Source organism: Petaurus breviceps, unplaced genomic scaffold (assembly GCF_028583685.1).
Source record: "Petaurus breviceps papuanus isolate PSGF00001 unplaced genomic scaffold, PetGlider_PUasm1.0 91023, whole genome shotgun sequence".
NCBI classification, from domain to species: domain Eukaryota; kingdom Metazoa; phylum Chordata; class Mammalia; order Diprotodontia; family Petauridae; genus Petaurus; species Petaurus breviceps.
In genome coordinates, this window is record NW_027187398.1 from 6,862,201 (window position 1) to 6,882,457 (window position 20,257).

Genomic DNA, 20,257 nt, shown 5'->3' on the forward strand with positions numbered 1-20,257 from the left:
TATGAGGGAGGGATATGTCAACAAAATAAGTAATTAAGCAAAGCATGTGTCCAAATTTTCCTATAAATCATCAGACATGATAATATTATACATGTGAGAGATACATGTTATCTAGTATAATAATGTAATATATACATATCCTAAACCAGAAATGTCAAAGATGCAGCCTACAATACTCTCCAGTACAGCCCCAACCAGATTAAAATGTAAATGGAAAATATTTAACAAAATAAGTAAAAATATAATAAAACCCAGATAGTGTTAACATGGTTTTTCTAAGGCAATATTGTAGCAGCAACCACACACACAACTACCCAGGATGGTTGCTAGCACAGCTTCTTAGATCTGCTTTACTAGGAAAGACAACTATTCAAGGGGTCAAAAATCTTTTTTAATTACATTCATTAGTTTGGGGAAAAATCAGCACCCTGATTTTCAGCATTCTGAACTTCAGAGAAAATACAAACAGAAAATACAAGTAGAGAAAGAAAGAGCAACAGAAAGGGCTTCTAACTGAGAAGTTAGTACAGATCAACAGACAAATCCAACTGTCTGACCAAGGCAATACATACACAGTTACCAGAGAGAGAAGCAACAGCACCAACATCTGGGTTTTTCAAAGAGGGGAGAGGGAGGGAGGCTCCTTAACAGCTACCCAGAGTCTCATCTGGTCAGATTACAAGAACTCTCCTCCAATGAGTGGGCCCCAAAGCAAAATGCTAACCTCAGAGTATGTATACCCATTTTAGAGCCAGAGGTTATCATGACCTTCCTGACTCAGTGCCTAATTAGAAATTTAACAAAAGGTGTGAAAGCCTTCCTACTAGCAAGCCTCCCCTAAGCAAGCTTCCCTCAATGGCCTTCACTTGAGGCCTATTAATGGGCAAGAAAGATCTTATATCCCATTAACATTACAAATATGCAACCCACAAAAATCTTTATTTAGGTTTAGTGGTCCCTGTTTCTATGTGAGTTTGATACCACTGTACTAGACAATATCTAGGTATATATATATATATATATATATATATATATATATATATATGTGTGTGTGTATGTATATATATAAATATATATATATTTATGTATATGTGTATAATTGTTAAGCACTTACTGCTTTTTTTTCCCCATTCATTTATAATCAGAAAAGTAAATGGGTTGATCATGCTGTAAGAATGAACCTGCTTGTTGCCCATTTGGGGGCCCAGTCCCCGAGCTCTGGCCTGTGTGGTTATGCCCTTGGACTGGCTTCCTCTGTTCTAGAATCATTCTGATGATCTAACCTGTGGTATTCCAGTGATGTAACCCAATGTGGATGCTTATCTACTGAATACCAATACAGTGCCCTATTACAACAAATTAAACCAGAGTCACTGTCCTTCAGATTATGTGAAGTCCTGCAGGGAAGAAGATATGTCTTCCAATGGAAAGACTACTGAGCACCCAAATCCTGCACTGAGAATAAGTCAGCTGGATGCCCTGGAACAATTAGTTTGGTCCCAGTTTACTCATTGCTTTCATGGATTTAAGCCAGGGCTCTTAGGCCAGTTTGAACCTGAGGTAAAAGCATTTTTGTGGCTTTTCTTACAGAGATTCACCATTTACTCCAAGAATGCCACTGTGGGACAGTCAATTATGAATATCCACTGCAAGAATGACTTTTCTCAAACTCAGAAATACCAATCACTAAGTAAAAATCAAAAGTTATGGTATGCTATTTGCACAGTTGGAGGAAGGTGGTTAGAAGAAAGACATTATGATTTATTCCGTAACCACCATTTTAGCATCATTCTGTAAAATCAAACAGTGTACTAATTTTATTGTTGGACTTTTGAAATTAAACAGTTTGGTTAATTTCCTAATTTTCCTACAAAAAGGAAAGTTTGCTACATTGACAGAGCGTCTCTTAGGTATTTGATCTGTATTTTGCAAACCCCAAAACATTCGAGAAGTTGGCTTTGAGTACATGAACAGGGAACCATTGTGGCATGGTTTTGCAGAATTTCTGATCTTTCTGTTACCACTTATTAATATCCAAAAGTTGAAAGCCAAATTGTCAGCTTGGTGTATCCCCATTACAGGTGTTCCTAACAATGATGATACATTAGCCATCCATGGCAAAGAATGTTCCCTTTGTGGAGAGTGGCCTACTATGCCTCATACCATAGGTTGTGTACATGTGTTTTGTGATTATTGTGTTAAAAGCAGCTACTTGTTTGACATGTACTTCACTTGTCCTAAGTGTGGCACAGAGGTTCAGAGTCTGCAGCCACTGAAGTCAGGGGTCAAAATGTCAGAAATTAATGCTCCTTAGAAAACAGTCCACCTTCTTTAAGCAAAATAGGTAATACTTAAGAATACATGTCAGAATCACTATTTCAAATCTCTCTAAAGATATGATTAAGACACTAATCCTACATTATACCAAATCTATTATGTAAATTCTACTGTATCTCAAAAATAAAAATATCAGTTTGAACTTAAAAAAAAAAAGAATGAATCTGCTTGAGTGGTACAATGTTAATGAAATAGTGAAAGAATAATAACTATAAAACACTGGCTAGCTATATTCTGAAGCATTATGGGAAAATATGGACAAGTTTATCTTGCTTTGCTTATTTGCTGGCTTGATGTGTTTACCCCCTCATATACTTTATAATCATCTCTGACAGCCTCCCTTTCCTACCTTTCCTTTCCTCAAGCTATCTATATAAATAAGATGGCCTTCCCCATTTTTTGATTTGTAGCTCTTGCTGATTCCTGAGATGTAAATACTCCACATTTTCTTTTTGGAGGGGGGAAGGCAGGGCAATTGGGGTTCAGTGACTTCCCCAAGGTCACACAGCTAGGCAGTGTTAAGTGTCAGAGGTTGGATTTGAACTTAGGGCCAGTGTTCTATTCACTGAACCACCTAGTTGCCCCCTACTCCACATTTTTTAAAGTCCAGAATAAAGACCATGTCCTCCACAAAGCTTCCTCCTATTTCTCCTCCCAAGTCCATAATAATCTTTCCCCCTTCAGACCTCACACCTCGCAGGCATTATTTTGAATTTTACTTGTTAGTATTCCCCCAGCTGGACTGTAAATTCTGAGAGTAGGTCCCAAATCTTATCTAAACTATACTATCTCCTTCCTCCCTACCCCTTACAAATTACCATCTTCAACAAGTAATTTAACTGGGGGCAGCTAGGCGATGGGTAAATAGAGCCCTGGCCCTGGAGTCAGGAGTCCAGTTTGAATTCAAATCTGACCTCAGACTCTTACTAGGTAAGAGATACTGGGCAAGTCTTGGAACCCCAGATTGCCTTAAAAAAAAAAAAAACCAAGTAATTTAGCCCTGTAGGCCCTTAGTAAATTGAAAGGGTGATGTGATTACTTATTTTACTCCTCTTAAAGTAAATGATAACATGATCTAACTAGAATCACCAGGCTTGAGAATCTGCTCCTGGCTGGCCAGGCCCTAGGGCAGGGATCCTTAATCATTTTTGTGGCAAGATGGCAGAGGTGTGCCCAGAGCCAGCTCTAACTAGCTCCCAAGGGCCCATTGCTAAATTTTTACTCTAAGCATTTACACCTCAGGAATCAGCAAGAGCTACAAATTAGGATTGATTTGGAGAGCTAGGTTGTTAAAACATTTACCAATACTCCTATGTATGAACTCTTTTGACAGTCTGGTGAAGACTGTAGACACCTCTGAATAAAGTTTTAAAATCTGGTAGAATACATAGGATTATGAAGTAAACTAATTATATTGAAATCAATGTACAATTTTTTTTTTGTTAAAGTTCCCATACTCCAGGTGAGAAGCCCTACTCTAGACATCATCTATAAATGAAGCATTGTAGAGAAGTGGGTAATTCCAGAGGCTGGAACTGGCTCTTGTTTCTCTGGCACAGCCCTGAGATAGAACCACAGTTGGGGGAGGGGGGTGGTATGGGGGGAGGCAGGTGGAGAAGTAGAGGCTTTGGCATCCCACAAAAAGGAGAGACTCCAGTAACCATCAGCTGTGAATGATCTTTTGCCAAATGTTCTCTTTAAGTTCAATTTCTCTTGGACTCTTGTATGTTTTTGTGGTAGTGTGACAGCCTTTTGGGAGATGCTTTGTACTAATGTAAGGTACTACCTTGGTAAATAGTCCTTTCTAAAATCTACTCAAGTCTTAAATGATTCTCAACTGATAATCTGGAAAGGGGACACAGGGCTGGGGCTTAAGCTTATGACTTTAGAGAATTACGCTTGATTCCTCAGGGTACCCCTATAACCTTGAGAGGGGATATGTGGCCAAGCTCTTCAGACCCACCTCATTGGTAGGAATGAAACTTGGGATATGGGCCACAAAATACTTATTAAAATCATTACCAAAAGAGAAGTTTTGAAACTGAAACATTTAACCACATCCAAGGCTCCAGGGAAGGTTTCAGAAATGGCAGTTTTGCTTGGTGCTTTGCATTAATCTGAAAAATCCTTTGAGAAATCTTGATTTGGAGTATTAAAGGTGAACAGCATATGAGGATGAGAAAACCAAAGGCTTCCCTAGCACTTCCTGAGTCTGATTTTCAAAACGTAAATTGACATGGAGTTTAAGATCTAGACCCTTCTACCCTCTCCCGGCCGAATAAAATTTCTCTGAGGGCTTACCTCTTATCCAACTCACCACCCACTTTTCACAGACCTTGGGGAACCGAAGCACCTGGGCTATTTTTTGGCTCAGGGTGTGCTCAGGCACTTTCAGGGGAGGACTTACATCTTTGTTCAGCAAAGATCCATTATTATGCTTGCACTGAACGCCACCAAATATGAAACAAGAAATATGTTCTTCAAACCATTTACAAATGAATTATTTACCATTTTGGATTTCCCAAACCTCTGTTCCCCTCCATTAGTCTCAGCAACCTAGTTTTTCTTCAAGGCTGTTGTTTATTAAGCAGCATAAAATGCACTGTTTCCACAGGAGAAGGACCCAGCCGTTAGCATATGGCTTTCTGCCTGATCTTTACAAGCATGTCCCGTGGCTAAAGCCAGAAGTGATTTCTCTGCCCTAGAGATAACTGAAACTAGGTCACGTGGAAGTTTCTTCTTCCTTCTCTCCTCCCACCCAGGAACTTTTCCTCGGCTTCATTCCAACTTCTCTGGCCCCTCCTCCTCTCCATCCAAGGCACCCAATTCCTTCATGACAAATAAGTGTTCCCGCCTCACCGGTCTGAATTCTCCCTCTAGAAGCCCATTAAAACCAACTGGGGGCATGGCTGTTTACCTATTGTCACCCCCTGAAGAGACAAAAGTGAGGAAAAGTTAAGTGTACGGCAACATAATTGGCTGGAAAAGGTGTCCCTTAAAATCCTAGGGTTCTTATTTTGTTGTTTGTTTTAAACAGCAGAATCTCTAAAAAGTGCAAAGCAAGGGCCAAAAGGGTAAGGGGTACCATGAAGCCCATGGACTTTCAAGCCCGTTTCAACCAATTCTGCAGACCCCTCTTTTGAGGACTTTAATCACAGTACCTAGGGATACTGAAACCTACTCTTCCCTCCCGGTGATGGGGAGGGAATTCCCTGCTGCTGGGTTCAGGAGTGCCCCCGCCCCCCACCAGAAACAAATGTACCTCCCAGGCTAGATAGGCCCTAATGGTGAGGCAGAAGAGGAAACGGAGACATAAAAGATACACGTGCATTATACTCTGAACGTCCAGTCCCAATCCTGAGCATTTCTTTCCTAGCCACCACCCCCTTACCAAAGCTCCTGGAAGGGCGGAGTTTGGGTGTTGGCAGATCCAGGATGTGAGATCCTGGATAAAAGAAAACGTGTAGTGTTTGGGGCCTGCCAGAGGGCAGGACAGAATAGGTAATGCTCAGGGGTCCTGCTTCACTGAATGGGCAAACAAGCCAAGGGAAGTGAACAGGTAAGGAGAAGGGGGAGGAGTTGACTGGGTGCAAGGGAGAAATCACCAAGGGCCAGGGGTTGAGGGAAAAGAGGGAGAGAAGGGATAGAGAAGATTCTTACTCTTCCTCTTACTGCCCCCCATTAAGAGGATGGAACTTGGTGACCCAGAACTGCTGGATATCTTGTTGGAACCTTCAGAAGACATAACCATAAGGGCCTTCCCAGAGCTGGTAGGGCTCTCCTCATTCCGAGAGCCAGAGCAAACTGGACTGCAAGATCCAGGGCTGGAAGGCTGGGAACCTGGTGGGAGCAGCAGCTGTGTGAGTGTGAGGGCTGGACAGAAATAGTGTGGGAAGGGGAGCAGAAAATGGGGGCTGGTGGTGCATCCCAAAAAGAAGGCTGGGTAAGGAATAATGGTGCTCCTGGCTCAAAAATGGCCTGTAGGTCGGTTCTCTAGATCAGGGATGGAATGTCCTATTGCTTCCCACCTCCATAGAAGAAAGCAGCTGAAATTGTAGCATTAGGTATCCTGGGCAGACTTTGGAAAGATTTCTTATTTCTCCATATATATATGCCTCCCTTTCACTGTCCCAGGGCCTGCAGGAGAGTGAGCCTGATGATTTCCTGAACCTACTCATTGACCCCAATGAGGTCTATCAGTCCAGAGTTTCTCCAGGAAGTGACAGTGGTATCTCTGAGGAACCTGGTCATCCAGACAGCCCTCCAGCCTCCATGGCTCTCAGTCCTCCTGCCTTCTATGAGGTTGTCTATGAGACTGGGGCCCTAGAAGGTCTGCAAGGAGAAACTGACCACACCAACTCTGGGCTCATCTCTATCCAGCTAGGTTAGTGTTCTCTCCCCTTTCTGCCATTCAAACCCTAACTTAAACCCTCTATCCTGTACAATGCAAACTTCATCTCTCATCTCAGTATCTTTATACTGACCATCTCATGCCTTGGAATGCATTCCTTCCTCTCTTTTGCCTCATAGAATTCTTTCTTCAAGATGAAATTTGAGCAGCACCCCCTATTAAGAAGCTTTTCTTCCATCCCCTCAATGGCTACTGCTCTCCCTACTTAATAAATTAATATTTAGCTATATTGTATTTATTGCATAGCCATATATTCACATACACATTGGCTCCCCCATCAGACTGTAAGCTCTTTGAAGAGATACTATTTCATTCTTTCTATTTTTATCCCCAGCACCTTCCACAGTGTCTGATACTTAGAAGGCACTTGATGAATACTTGCTGATTAATTAATTGGTGGGTGGGGGTGCAAAGGAGATTTCTAGGTCTCTAAGCTCGGGTCTTCCCTCTCCATCTCTGATCAACATTTCAGAGAGTGCTGACTTTGCACTGTCTCCAGTCCCCATCTCTAATTCTGACAGTTCACCTGATCTGCTTCCAACCTCCAGGCCAATTCTGATCTCTTAGCCTTCTATCTGTCCATCTGCCCAGGTCAGTGGAGCCCCCCCCTGCTGATCCCTGATGCCTGCATCATCAGTGAGCCTCCCACTAGCCCTGCCAACCCAGAGTCCAGAATAGGTACAGGAGTCTTGGTTCCTCCTGAGACACTGGTGAGTCCTTTTGGCTGTTTTCCTTCTCTCTCCCTATACCAAATACAGAATTCAAACACTGGGTGCCAGCAGAAAGAAGAGACACAGGAGGTAGAAGACAGATACAATGGGTTCAGGATGTGCACCAAGGAACAACTCTGCCTGTAAAAATAGCAAGATAGTGGATATGATTGACTTAAGACAAGAAAGAAAATGGGGTGAGATATAGGTTAGGAGATACAACTCCTACCCAGTCAGCTCAGGAAAACCTATCATGCTTTCCAGAAGAAGACAGACCTGTGCAGAGAACTGATTTAGCATAATTGGGTCAGGGAAGGCAAGGAGAGAGGCATGATAATGCTTCCTCAGGTAGACACCACAGAAATAGCAAGAGTCAAAATCCTACTGCCTTCCCAAAGGACAGGCACACTTAGGCTATGTACAAATGCTCAGGCCACTTTCCTTTCCCTGACACAGAAAAGCAATTCTCAGGCAAAGGGGGCAATGTCCAGTGGCTCCTCTGGGATCCACTCCACAAGTCACATGGAATAGGACCAATAATGACATTTCATAAATGGACAGTACTTTGTTACAAAAGTGCTTTGAATGTTTGAGTTCGACAATAGTACTGTGAGATGGGCAGAGCAAATACAATTATTTCTCATTTTACAGATAAGGAAAGAGTTTAAATGACTTGCCCAAAGTTCCACAGAGAGTCAGTGAACACGTTACTGACTGCCCTGGGGAGTCCCCAGGAGCACACCACCTTCCCACTGAGAAGACATAGTGCCTCCTTTAGGGACCTCCTAAATTAAAGGTATTGTCAAAGGACTTTGATCTTGTAGTCAAGAGAGAACTGGGTTTGAATCCTGATTTTGACTTATTAATTGTATGATTCTTATCAATAAAATGGGGTTATTTACCCTATTTACTTCACAGTACTGCTTTGAGGAGAGTGCTTTTTTAAACCTTAAAGCTTTTTAGAAATCTCTACTATTGTAGATAGAGGGCTGATCTTGGATTCAGGAAAACCTGACTTCAAATACTACCCCAGACCCTTGTTGAGTGACCTAGGGAAAAGTCATTTGACCTTTCTAAGATTCAGTTTCCTACTATAAAATGGGGATAATAAGAGCACTTACCTTATGGGGTTGTGAATGAAAAAATGTACATGAAATGCTTTCAAATCTTAAAGTACCCTTTAAATGTTGGTTGTTATTACTAATGATGAACTATATTCTAAACTATAGCCCCAAAATGGGACCAAGGCAAATCACAAGATAAAAGGGAGATGGAGAAAAAATCCCAGCAAGGACAGGAAGATGCCATCAAAGGTTTCCTGAGGAGAACTGAGGCATTCAGGTTTCTCCTCTGCTCAGAGCCCTCCTTCCACAGCCTATAGCTGCGGAAGCGCTTGGGTGAAAAGACATTATCCCCTTAATACCTTCTCCAGAGTCTTTTCACATGAGATGTGGTATGAAGTGCTAAAAATCCCAGTTGGCAGGGAGGCCTTTGGCCCAGGAATAGCCGCAGCTGGAAACTAGAACTATACAGCTTTCCTGGGCCCAACACCCTTCACCTCCCACTGCCTGGAAGCTGTTACCATCTGTAAGTCTGTCCGTCCCAGTGCTATGTTGTAAAATAAGGCAAACATCCCCATTTGTTTTGTTTTTTGTATTTTTTTTTGGAGAGGGGAGGGCAGGGTAATTGGGGTTAAGTGACTTGCCCAGGGTGACACAGCTAGTAAGTGTTAAGTGTCTGAGGTCACACTTGAACTCAGGTCCTCCTGACTCCAGGGCTGGTGCCACCTAGCTGCCCCAAACATCCCCATTTGTTGATGCGAAAACTAAATATCAGAAAAGTTAAGGAACTTGCCCAGTCATAGTTAGTAAACCAGAACCAGGATTCAAACCCAGTTCTCTCCTTACTACAAGTTCAAGGCCTTTGAATAGGCCTCTAGCTTAGGAGTTCCCTAAAAGAGGCACTCTGCCTTCTCATGAGGAAAGGGGAGTGCTCCTGGGGTGTCTTAATTGTTACCATTTTCTGATGCCCTTTCCCTATAACTTCAGTAGCTATGCCCCTTTCAGGTGTTTTTCCTCCCCCAGTATCTAGAGTAATTGTTGGAAAGATATGTCTTGGGAACTGTCCACTGAGAATTCCCAGGACTTGAAATGTTTGTTTTTATGTGAACTGAATGGCAAAAAGAAAGACCCCACCTCCTGTTCCGTGTTGTTCCAAGCCCTGCATACTGAACTCTGAATTCTGTTTCCCTTACTTCTGGTTTGGAATTTCCAGATGGCAAAGGGCAAGTAAAGAGGTCTGAATGCTAAAGGGGATATTCTCCTCCTCCTCTCCTGGCTCTCTTTTCTGTTGTCCACCAGCTGCACTGCCCAGGATTGTTCCTGACAGATGAGGAGAAGCGGTTATTGGGACAAGAAGGGGTATCTCTGCCCTACCACCTACCCCTCACCAAAGTAAGTCCTTTGAACATACTAATAGTGAGGTCCTCATCATGTCCCCTGAGGAGCCAGGACCTCAGGAAACAGTGGGGAAATGGTAAGGGTTCAACTAAAATGTCAAGTCAACTATTATTGTCCCACTATTTTGTATTAGGTATTTCACTAAGAGCTGTGGAGCTAAGAGCTCGACACTAAGCCCCTGTTCTTCTGGGTCCCCAGGCAGAGGAAAGAGTCCTTAAGAAGGTTCGGAGGAAAATCAGAAACAAGCAGTCTGCTCAGGACAGCCGGAGACGCAAGAAAGAATACATAGATGGCCTGGAGACTAGGTATGTATTTCATTATACCCCAATTCGAGGTCTTGGCCTCCTTCCCAATCCATTCCAAGGTACAGATCACATGGGCAGCAAAGTCATACTTTGTTCTCTTCAGTTACCAATCATCTCTCATTTGCCAGATCTGAACGTCTCTTCTTAATCTTCATCTCTTCTCTCTAGCATCTGATATCAATGGCCACTCTCTCCTCTTGGATAGTGTCTTCTCTGATTCCCATGATTATACTTCCTTCTCCTCCTCCTGTCTAACTGACTGCTCCTCAGCTCCCTTTGCTGGTTTATCATCCATATCACTTTTCCTAACTATGCCCCAAGCCCTAGAATTTCTCTCACTTGGTGATTAACATCCATGGGTTTATCATCTCTATACAGATGACTCCCTGATCTATATATTCAGTCCCACTCTCTCCTGAGCTCTACTCCCATATAACCAGCTGACTACCGGACATTTTAAAATAGGTGTCTCACAAACATTTAAAACTCAATACACCTGAACTAGAACTCTTCAGCTTTTCCCCCAAACCAACCCCTCTCCCAAACTTTCCTATTTCTATCAGTCACAACCACTCTTTTGCTCTCCTGGGTTTACAATCTCAGCATTATCCATTCTTGGCTCCTCACTTTTCTTGATCTAATCAATTGCAAGACCTTGTTTTCACATATTTCTCATCCAACCTCTTCTCCCTACCCGAACAGCCACCGCTTCATGCCAGGCTGATTATCCTAGCCTCCTAATTGGTGTCCTTGCCTCAAGTCTCTCCTCACTTCCATCTACTCTCCTCACAGCTGAAAGTGATTCTTCCCCCCCCCCCCATTGAAAACAACTCCACTGGCATTTACAGCCTTTCATATTCTTGCCCTAGCCTATTTTTTTCTGCCTTCCAGTGTATTATTCCCCTTCCTACACCATGTAGGACAAATTAGCTTTCATTCTTGCACACTGTTATCTCACGTAGACAAAGCTGCCTTGCAAATATATTGGTGAATCTGACAAAAATAGGGAAATTTAGAAGAGAGGGATTGGGAGAAAAATTGTTTTGGACCAACTGAGTTTGAGATGTCCACGGGACATTTAGTTTGAAAGGTCCAGTTGGCATTTGGTGATGACAGGAGTGGAGCTCGGCAGAGACTGGGGTTTGTCTGCTATACCTAGAATTACCTACACTCCTTTCTTCTCCTTACCTCAGTCTCTTAGAATTCCTAGTTTCCTACAAGACTCTGCATAAGCACCACCACCTTCTAACAGTTCCTGGCTCCCCCAGCAACTAGTGATCTCCCTTCCAAAAACACCTATTTATTTTATTAATATAGGATCTCTCTCCCAATAGAATGTAAACTTGAGGGAAGGGACTCTTTCAATTTTGTTTTTTTATCTTTAATGCCTAGCAAGTGGAAAGAACTTCCAAGTGCTTTGCTGATTACATAGGTAAACAAATGTGCACTGACTTGCTCGCCTGGTTTGGGTACCATGTGATCCCCATCCCTAAGTCTCTTTCCCCCCTCACCCCAGGGTGGCTGCCTGTTCTGTGCAGAATCAGCAGCTACAGAAGAAACTGCAGGAGCTGGAGAGACACAATGTGTGAGTGGAACAGAGGTGGTGGAGAGGACATGGACATGTAGGTGATTTCTGCCATGGTCCAGAAACAAAGTCTCTTTTTTCCTCCCCTACTAGCTCCTTAGTGGCCCAACTTCAACAGCTACAGGCACTCATTGCTCAGACCTCTAACAAGGCTGCCCAGACCAGCACTTGTGTCCTGGTAATGGCCCCTCCCCTACCTCCTTCTAAATTTGTCACCCCCTTTCCTTCCTTCTATTTCCTCATTTTGATACCTGATTTGTGTGTAACAAATTTCTCTCCTTTTTGCTAGATCCTCGTACTTTCCTTAACCCTCATAGTCCTTCCCAGCTTCAGCCCCTTTCCCAGGGAACAGCCAACTGGGTCTGACACTTACAAGCCTGGTGGAGGTGAGGTGTTGTGGGAACTATCAGTGTGGGTGATAAAAGGTCATCTTTGCCAAGCAAAAGGCAACAGGTTAGGGTCCAGGAATATTCTCACCCTAAACCTCTTCCTTCACTCTTCACAGTTATCTCCAGAAACATCTTGACTCACAGGGATGTGCCTGACAGCCTGAGGACCCTGGTATCGCAGCCTGGAGACAGGGATGTTAATGGTTCCTCAGGGGCAGTGCTGAAGGAGGGTGGGAAGCAGCTAGGCCACAGGGTGAGGGGCAGACCTGTGCAGCATGCTGATGAGATGTAAGGCAGATTTGGAAAAAAGGTGAAGGGTCAGGGAGGCCACCACAAAAATCTTTCAGCTCCTGGGATTAAGATATCCCCTAACCACTCCCCCACCTCACCAATCTTCAAATCCTATGGCAGTAGACTGCAGTAAGACTTTACTCTAGAGAAAGTGAGGTAGTACCCTTCCCTAGTTCCCTAATGGGGCCAGCATTTAACCTCCTAATGTAAATAACATACAAACAAGGTGAAGGGTTTGAGCTCCTGTAAGTGGAGCAATTTGGGGAAGGGGAGAGATGAGGGGTGCTGCTTTAAAATAAACTTACAACTTCCATCTGGTTTAGAAACTTAACCTCTATTTGGTTTCATGGATCTCCTAGTAGTTTGTACTCAGATGGACTCACTTAAGCCCCAACCGTGGTAGAGGGAGAAAGGAAACAAAGTTGAGGAGACTGGAGACAGCTGCTTCCCACAATCGATTTTTTTGTTTTGACCCCCTCCCCCCAAACAAATAAAACTATCATTAGTTGTGGGGTTGTTTTTATTTTACTCTTTCATTATCAAGGAGACAAAAGGTGAAGGGCAAAGGGAAGAAGATGAAGGAATAGGGTTCCAGGAGCCAGGATCACCCCATATAACCTTCTCCCCATCAGGCCAGCTGTTACCCTTCTCCACTAGGCCCTCTTGGGGCAAAAGGCTTGGATGTTGGGTTATCAGGGGTGGGGGGTTATATGGACTCAATCTGTTTTCGGACCTTTTCCAGGGCCTTTCGGTCCAGTGATCTCTGGCGAAGGATCACAAGGCAGGCAAAGACTGCAGCCACTCCCACCACAGCCCCCTCAAACTTCCAAAACAGGTGTCGCTCCATCATTGCTGAGCGGCAGCTGAGACAGCAGGGAAACAGTCTATCACAGCCAGTAGTGCAAACATCAAAATTTGATTAAGCCCCTCTCAGTTTGACTCCCATCCCAATAAAACCATTAAAAAAGGAACAAGGGGGGTGAGGGGAAGAACAGGGAGAGGAGGAGCAATGTGTCAAATCAGCTACAATGGAGTGTCTGGCCTTGGCAGAGGAAAGGTAAGGGTATACTGACCTTTTGAACTCGTCTCTCTTAGATGAGGAACAACTGATTTTCTCCACAAAGCCTGTGGTACCACACTCAGGAGTGGTCTTCTGTGGAGAAGGAATGGGGAATAGAGGGGATAATTAGGATGTGGCTGGGAAAGGGCCAATAAGGCTTTGGGACAGGTGTTGAGTCCTATGGCTCAGAGATACCCAAGAAAGAGAAAGGGAAGAGTGACTCGTCCACCAAAAGAGGGAGGGGTCGGGCAGAGGAAAGAAGGAGGGGGAAAGGAGAGGAGGAAGAGATAAGAGTGCGCGTATACAAATGGTGCAGTACACTCACAGCCTGGAAGGTAGTACAAGGGGCACACTCCTCAGCCACCACAAAGTCCTCCACCAACCAGCAAGGCATAGACACCAAGGTGCTTACTGGAAAGAGACAAATGCCAAGCACCCATCCCGGACCACCCCGTTGTGTGGGGGATGGAGGAGGCCCCTACTGCATGATCGCTGATGAAAAAGCAGGCCGGACTGAGCTTCTGCTCCCTTCCCATCCCCGTCCCCTCTTCAGGAAAATGGGCCATCCTCTCCATCCCTCCCCCGGGGCGTCCCTCCTGCTCCCACCACCCCATTTCCTCCCACCCTGCCCCGGGAGGGACGGCACGGGCCACCTCAGCACCCCTGGCCCTTCACCTACCCGACTGCTTCTCCCTGGCGGCGGCCTCGGTCAGGCTGCGAAGAGAGGCGGCGCGGGTCAGAGGGAAGACACCCAAGCCGCGCCGCTCCCCAGCCCGGGGCCTGACCCTGACCCCGGGGGCGCGCGCCAGCTCCCCTGCGCCCCCTCCCCCTCCCGCTCACCCAAGCTCCAAGAAAAAGGCGAAGAGCACCCAGCCGAAGAAGACAAGGAGGCTCCGCGGGTGGCAGGGCGGCGTCTCCGGGACATCGATCCAATACGTCTCCCGATGCATCGGGTGCAAGGGCCGCATGGCGCCGCACCTGCCGGGACAAAGACGTCTGGGGCCGGACCGACAGGCGGGAGGCGCTCGCCCACCTCAGCCCAGCCCCTCCGCCACTGGGCAGAGAATCGGGCCCGCAGCACTCCCAGCAGTCCCCGCGAAGGGGGGGTGAAGGAAAGGGGTACTGTCGCGACTGCCCGCGCGATCGCAATGGGGGCGTGCCTATCGAGGTGGCTTAGATCAGTCAGCAAGTATTTTTTCCCTAGTCCAAGTATATACTGCCCACGCCCGTCTGGGAGGGCTTAGGTAGGAAAATCCCGCTGAGCAGACGCGACTCAGGAACGAGACAGACTCTCATTTGGGCTTCCGCTCCCGGCACCGACATGTCGTCGCGCGAGAGACTCTGGGACACGCCCCTTTCCCCTCCCCACCTAGCCCCACAGACTGAAAAGATGAGTCCCGGCAGTGGGCTATGCCAGCAAAAGGCAGTGGTTGTTTCCTCCCCTACTTCCCTTCCTGGTCTACGGGCCTATCCCTAACTCTCTCAGCCAGCCTACGCGCGTAGCATTATGGTACCTGTAGTTCTTTCCGGATGGGGGGGGGGGAGCACTGCCTTCTGGGAATTGTAGTTCTCAGGTGGGTCAGCTTTGATGTATAGAGCCCTGGCGCGTAGCCACTCTTCTGTTTCCTAGCTGGTACCACTTTTTTTTGTGGGACGGGTAGGGAGGAAGACGGAGGTTTATTACAGTACCTTGTTTTCTCTTCGTTTAGACTCCAGTTCACCCACTTATATGTTAGATTCATAATCCAAACAAATGCTTTTGGTATTTCTGCTGCATGAGTTAATTCCACTCATAATTTATGACCCAAATCCAAAATTTGAGGGGTTTACAGATTAGGCTTAATATTGGGGTTTTTACTGAGATTTGGGGGATGGGGCACATTTCCTTAGCTCTGGACCTGAAATCAGGAAGACGAGGTCAAATCCTGCAGCAGACACTAACTGTATGACCCTAGGCAAGTCACTTGTCTTGCTCACTTTCCTCAAATGTAAAATGGGATAATAATGGCACCTTCCTCCCAGGGTTGTTGTGAGGGTCAAATGAAATAATATTTATAAAACAATTAGCACAGTGCCTGGCATATAGTAGGCACAATAAATTCACTTCCCTTTCCCTTCCCACCAAACAGCATCATTGGGAATATTTAGCACGTCTAGAACCATTTGGAAAAAGAGTACGAGCCCTCTGCATTCACATAAGACAGGCTAATAAAACATCAGATACAACACAAATTTTGTTTAACCCAATAAAAGATGGTGACGGGATTGCACCAAACTCATAAAGTCAAAACAACTCTCCTTCCATCTTTTATAAGTCTCCTTTCCCCCCAAGGGTCAATATAATCCTCTAGATTTAGAAGACCAGATAAATGTTGAATTCCCTCTGTCCCAATCACCCAAAGAAGGGACAAGTACTTGGAATTTCTGCTGACCTGCATTGTCCACATAACTCAGCACAGAGGTTAGAATCCAGCCTTGTTACTCTATGTCCCTTGCGGCTCCTTCTTGGTCCCCAAACTCCCCTATGCTGCTCTCTAAAGGCTATTCAGTTCCCTAGAGAGCCCTCACAAATACTCAGTCTTCCTCTCCAGAGAGGAATCCAGAGTGTAGCCCCTCCTCTTTGCCCCTTTTTCTCCTCTCTGTTACTGCCCTTTTCTCTATGGCCTCAACTCTGATTTCTCTGACTGGCTCTTGTACTCACATCCTGTAGCTCCCTAGTTTCTCTTTAAATGAACAAGTGCAAGGGTGTAACCCAGGTGCACAACAAATCGTCCTTCTTTGGCTATTAAAAGAAGGAAAGGCAAACATTCAGGGCAAGAGTAAACACTTCTTCCAACATTTAACCTTGTAAAAGAGACATTCATTCAGAGGGATTCAGGGAATCATACTAGGTAAGTTCTTCCTGAGCATACCACATACACTCAAAGTTCATATGGCTATATTTGACAAGAACCTAGATTCTCTGACCACTAACTGACTGACTAGAAAAGGAATTGGCTTGTGGTTGCTGAAATACAATACTAAATTTGATTTTTTTTACACCTCCAGAAAACAAGTTTCTCTTTGTTTCTGACCCTCTTAAATGAAGGATCCCTATTGCCTAGATTATCACATGCAGTTGGATGAACTGTCTGTATAATTGGTATCTCAGTGTGCAATGTAGATGGACAATTGTACAGGAAAAAGAAAAAGGATTAGATTGCTTGCATTTGGGCAATTGTGCAGTGCTTTTGGAGACCCCTACAAGTTTTTCCTTAAAGTGTAATCTCATCATTTTAACGTGTATTTGTTTCCAGAGATGCTTTGTAACACACAGTTTCTGATGAATCAAAATTTTAATAAATTGGATGAAATGTAAAAGGCCTTGTGGAGGGACATTATATATCTATATATACACACACAGACACACAAAATTTGTATATATAAACACAATACACATATGTGTATATACGTGTGTGTCTGTACCATCAGTCTCCTGATAGACTGTAAGCTCTGCTATGCTACCACTGCTGCTGCTCTAACTTTTGTACCAGACCACCAGTGACCATGTCTGGGAGGAGATAAGTCCCTTGGCTCTCATCTTCACCCTGCCATTTTCCTTCCAGTTACTGCTTGCTTGTTAACCCCCTCCATACTGTCATTACCTCTGGAAAGGATGTGTCAATTGACCATGCTATTGTTCACATCTTTGTGACTTCTCAGACCATGAGTCTGTTCCTAGCCACCATTCCTCTGTAGGTGTCGTCTCCCTTGTGCTTTTAGAGTGTGAGCTTCTTGAGGGAAGGGATCATTTATTTGGCTTTTCTGCTTGTATCCCCAGCTGCTTAAGCACTATGCTTGACACATAGTATGAGCTTAATAAATACTTTTTGCTCATTATTTATTTATTCCTTGATGGCAAGGAAAGGACTGTTTCATTTTTGTTTCATATCACAGTGCCTAACACAGTGTCTGGAACTTAGTTCTTTTTTGTTGTTGTTGCTTTTTTTGGAGGGGGGAAGGTAGGGCAATTGGGGTTAGTGACTTGCCCAAGGTCACAAGGCTAGTTTTTGTGTTGAGTGTCTGATTTGAACTCAGGTCCTCCTGACTCCAGGGCTGGTGCTCTATTCACTGCACCACCTAGCCGCTCCTGGAACTTAGTTCTTCATAGATGGTTGTTGACTGATTTATTGAAACTTTAAGAGTATCTAACCAACTTGACCCTCGTAACCCCTACCACTTCTTCTTTACATCCTTGGATCTAAAATGTCCCAATCTCCCCAAGTCTCTTGTTCACTTGTTTCTCCTCTGGTATTCAGACTACTTTCCAAGTCTTCTAGCTTCCTGAATGGGAAAGCCAATATTTCCCTACAATAGATCAGTAAACATCTGTAGCTCACATGATTGCTCTTCTTTGTTACAGTGACCTCAACTGTGCTCTCACTGCTGCTAGGCAATTCTACTATACCTCCCTTTTCAACTCACTATCCCTCTCTCCACAGTGGTGCCTCCCAAGCTTTTCATCTCTCCTCAAACCTCCCAGGGCTCCCCCTCTCCCAACTGTCTCAGTTGAGAATCTTGCCTTCCTCTTCTCCCCTCTTCCTCATCTCCTGTCACTCAGAGATACCTTCTGCCACCATCTCCTTTTCACCTTTCCTCACATGATGAAGTAGTCTTACTCCTTACCTCGGTTAACCCCTGTCCACTTGTTCAAGTGATCCTATTCCATCTCTTTTCCTCCTGAAGTCCTCTATGTCATCCTAATTCTTTCACTTATTTTCATTTTCTCCCCCCTACTAACTCATTCTCTATTGCCTATAAACATGTCCATTTCTCCCCCATCCTGAAAAAAGCCTTCACTTGACCCTTTCATCCCCACTATCATCCTATATCTCTTCTGCCCTTTGTAGCCAAATTCCTCAAAAAGGTCCTCTACAATAGGTGTCTCCACTTTCTTTCTTCTCACTCTCTTCTTAATCCCTAAAAATTCAGCTTTGGATATCATACCACTGAAACTTCTCTCTTCAAAGTTACTACTAATGATATCTTAGTTGTCAAACCCAATGGTCTCTTCTCAACCCTCATTCTCCCTGATCTCTCTGCAGCCTTTGATCCTGTTAATCACTCTCTCCTCCTTCCAGATTTTTGGTACACTCCCCTCTCTCCTGGTTTTCTTCCCACGTATCTCACTGCTCCTTCTGTCTCCTTTGCTGGATTCTCCTCTAGATCACACCCTGTAATCACAGGTGTCCCTCAGAGTTCTGTCCTGGGCACTCTTCTCTGACCCTTCTATACTACTCCACTAGGCGATCTCATCAGCTCCCATGGATTTCATTACCATCTCTATGTTGATGATTCTCAAATCTACCTTTCCTCTCCTAATCTCTCTGCTGACCTCCAATCTCACATCTCCCACAGCCTTTCAGACATTTTCAACTAGATGTCCAGTAGGCATCTTAAACTCATTATGTCCAAAACAGAACACATTATCTTTACCCCAAGCCCTCCCGCATCTCCTATCTTCCCTGTTCTTGTAAAAGGCAACACTATCCTCTCAGTCCCTCAGGCTGGAAACCTGGAAGTCATAATGGATTCCTCACTGTCTTTCACCCCCAATCCCCATACCCAAGCTATTTCCAAGGCCTATTGATTTCACCTTTGCAACATCTCTCCAATATGCCTCCTCTCTCCTGTGACACTTCCACTCCTCTAGAGCAGGTTATCACCTCTTCATACTCCAATCCATCCTTCCTTCAGCCAGGAAGTGATTTTCTTAAAATGCAGGTCTGAACATGTCACCCTCCCCTACTCAGTAAACTCTATTAACTCCCTGTTGCCTCCAGGAGCAAATACAAAATGCTCTTTTTGGCATTCAAAGCCTTTCATAACCTAGCCCTCTCCTCCCTTTCCATTCTTCATACACCTTACTCCCTGACACCTTTTCTTCAATACAGTGAGACTCTTATCCTGGCTGTTGCTTGAATAAGACTTGAACAATCTCTTGGCTCTGTGCATTCTCTCTGGCTGTCTCCCATCCCTGGAATGCTCCCCCTCCTTCACTCTATCTACTAACTTCTCTGGCTTTCTTCAAGTCCCAACCAAAATCCCACCTCCTACAAGAAACCTTTCCCAACTTTTCTTAATTCTAGTGCCTTCCCTTTGTTAATTATTTATATTTATCCTGCACAGATTGCTTTGTATATATTTGTTTGCATATTGTCTTCCCCTTTAGACTATCATCTCCTTGAAGGCAAGGACTATCCTTTGACCTTTTTTTTTTATCCCTTTGCTCTTAGAACAGTGCCAAGTACATAATAGACCCTTAATGTTTGATTGATTAACCCAATGATGATTACCTGTCCTAAGCAATAGACATAAACTGAACATATGCCTTATGTAACCTCAAGGTTAGCTTTTGACTTCTTGGTCCCAATTTTTAAATATTTTAATTGTCAGATATCAGTTCTTTGAAGATATTGACAAGTATGTTCAGAATACAACAATCAGGATGTTTGGCAGCCATGGCATATGGGGAATGAGTAAAAGAAATGATAATATTTGTCTGCAGAAAATATGTGGTGGAGGAGGCATGGTGGGGAGAAGGGGGCATCATAGTTCCATTTGAGGGGCTATCTTGCAGAAAGATTAGACTCATTCTACTCAGTACCAGGGGAAAGATTTACAGATTTAGAAGTAATGAGTAGAAGTTACACAGAGGGTAGGAATGAAGA

General features: G+C 44.4%; 2 protein-coding genes and 1 pseudogene across 5 annotated transcripts; 2 read left to right on the plus strand and 1 right to left on the minus strand.

Annotated features, from left to right (window-relative positions):
• Positions 1–1,291: 1,291 nt before the first annotated feature.
• Positions 1,292–2,314, plus strand: LOC138153657 (peroxisome biogenesis factor 2-like; annotated as a pseudogene).
• Positions 2,315–5,194: 2,880 nt separating this feature from the next.
• On the plus strand, positions 5,195–12,994 carry CREB3L4 (cAMP responsive element binding protein 3 like 4). 3 transcript variants are annotated; one of them, XM_069078195.1, is made up of 10 exons: positions 5,197–5,896; positions 6,024–6,197; positions 6,472–6,721; positions 7,340–7,458; positions 9,819–9,911; positions 10,116–10,222; positions 11,739–11,807; positions 11,901–11,985; positions 12,097–12,193; positions 12,313–12,994. In XM_069078195.1, the coding sequence occupies exons 1-10, from the start codon at positions 5,867–5,869 to the stop codon at positions 12,486–12,488; spliced, it is 1,200 nt and encodes a 399-aa protein (XP_068934296.1). In that variant the 5' UTR covers positions 5,197–5,866; the 3' UTR covers positions 12,489–12,994. The 3 variants fall into 3 exon arrangements, with proteins under 3 accessions (XP_068934297.1, XP_068934298.1, XP_068934296.1); XM_069078196.1 differs by lacking the exon at positions 11,739–11,807 and having other exon boundaries at positions 5,195–5,896; XM_069078197.1 differs by lacking the exon at positions 6,024–6,197 and having other exon boundaries at positions 5,195–5,896.
• On the minus strand, positions 12,990–14,910 carry JTB (jumping translocation breakpoint). Of its 2 annotated transcripts, XM_069078198.1 has the most exons (6): positions 14,708–14,910; positions 14,388–14,525; positions 14,227–14,261; positions 13,873–13,958; positions 13,561–13,640; positions 12,990–13,371 (listed from the first exon to the last, which is right to left on the minus strand). In XM_069078198.1, exons 2-6 carry the CDS (start codon positions 14,513–14,515, stop codon positions 13,194–13,196), a joined length of 507 nt encoding a protein of 168 aa, XP_068934299.1. In that variant the 5' UTR covers positions 14,516–14,525; positions 14,708–14,910; the 3' UTR covers positions 12,990–13,193. The 2 variants fall into 2 exon arrangements, with proteins under 2 accessions (XP_068934299.1, XP_068934300.1); XM_069078199.1 differs by having other exon boundaries at positions 12,990–13,350; positions 14,388–14,905.
• Positions 14,911–20,257: the final 5,347 nt, after the last annotated feature.

Excerpts from the sequence above, each read along its gene's own strand:
- CREB3L4 (XM_069078195.1), top strand. The coding sequence starts at position 5,867 with ATGGGCAAACAAGCCAAGGGAAGTGAACAG. Across the intron at positions 5,897-6,023 it reads AAGCCAAGGGAAGTGAACAG|AGGATGGAACTTGGTGACCC; the intron begins GTAAGGAGAAGG and ends CCCCCCATTAAG. Across the intron at positions 11,986-12,096 it reads AGACCAGCACTTGTGTCCTG|ATCCTCGTACTTTCCTTAAC; the intron begins GTAATGGCCCCT and ends CCTTTTTGCTAG.
- JTB (XM_069078198.1), bottom strand. The coding sequence starts at position 14,515 with ATGCGGCCCTTGCACCCGATGCATCGGGAGACGTATTGGATCGATGTC. Across the intron at positions 14,262-14,387 it reads GCCTTTTTCTTGGAGCTTGG|CCTGACCGAGGCCGCCGCCA; the intron begins GTGAGCGGGAGG and ends CTCTCTTCGCAG. Across the intron at positions 13,641-13,872 it reads CTTGTACTACCTTCCAGGCT|AAGACCACTCCTGAGTGTGG; the intron begins GTGAGTGTACTG and ends CCTTCTCCACAG.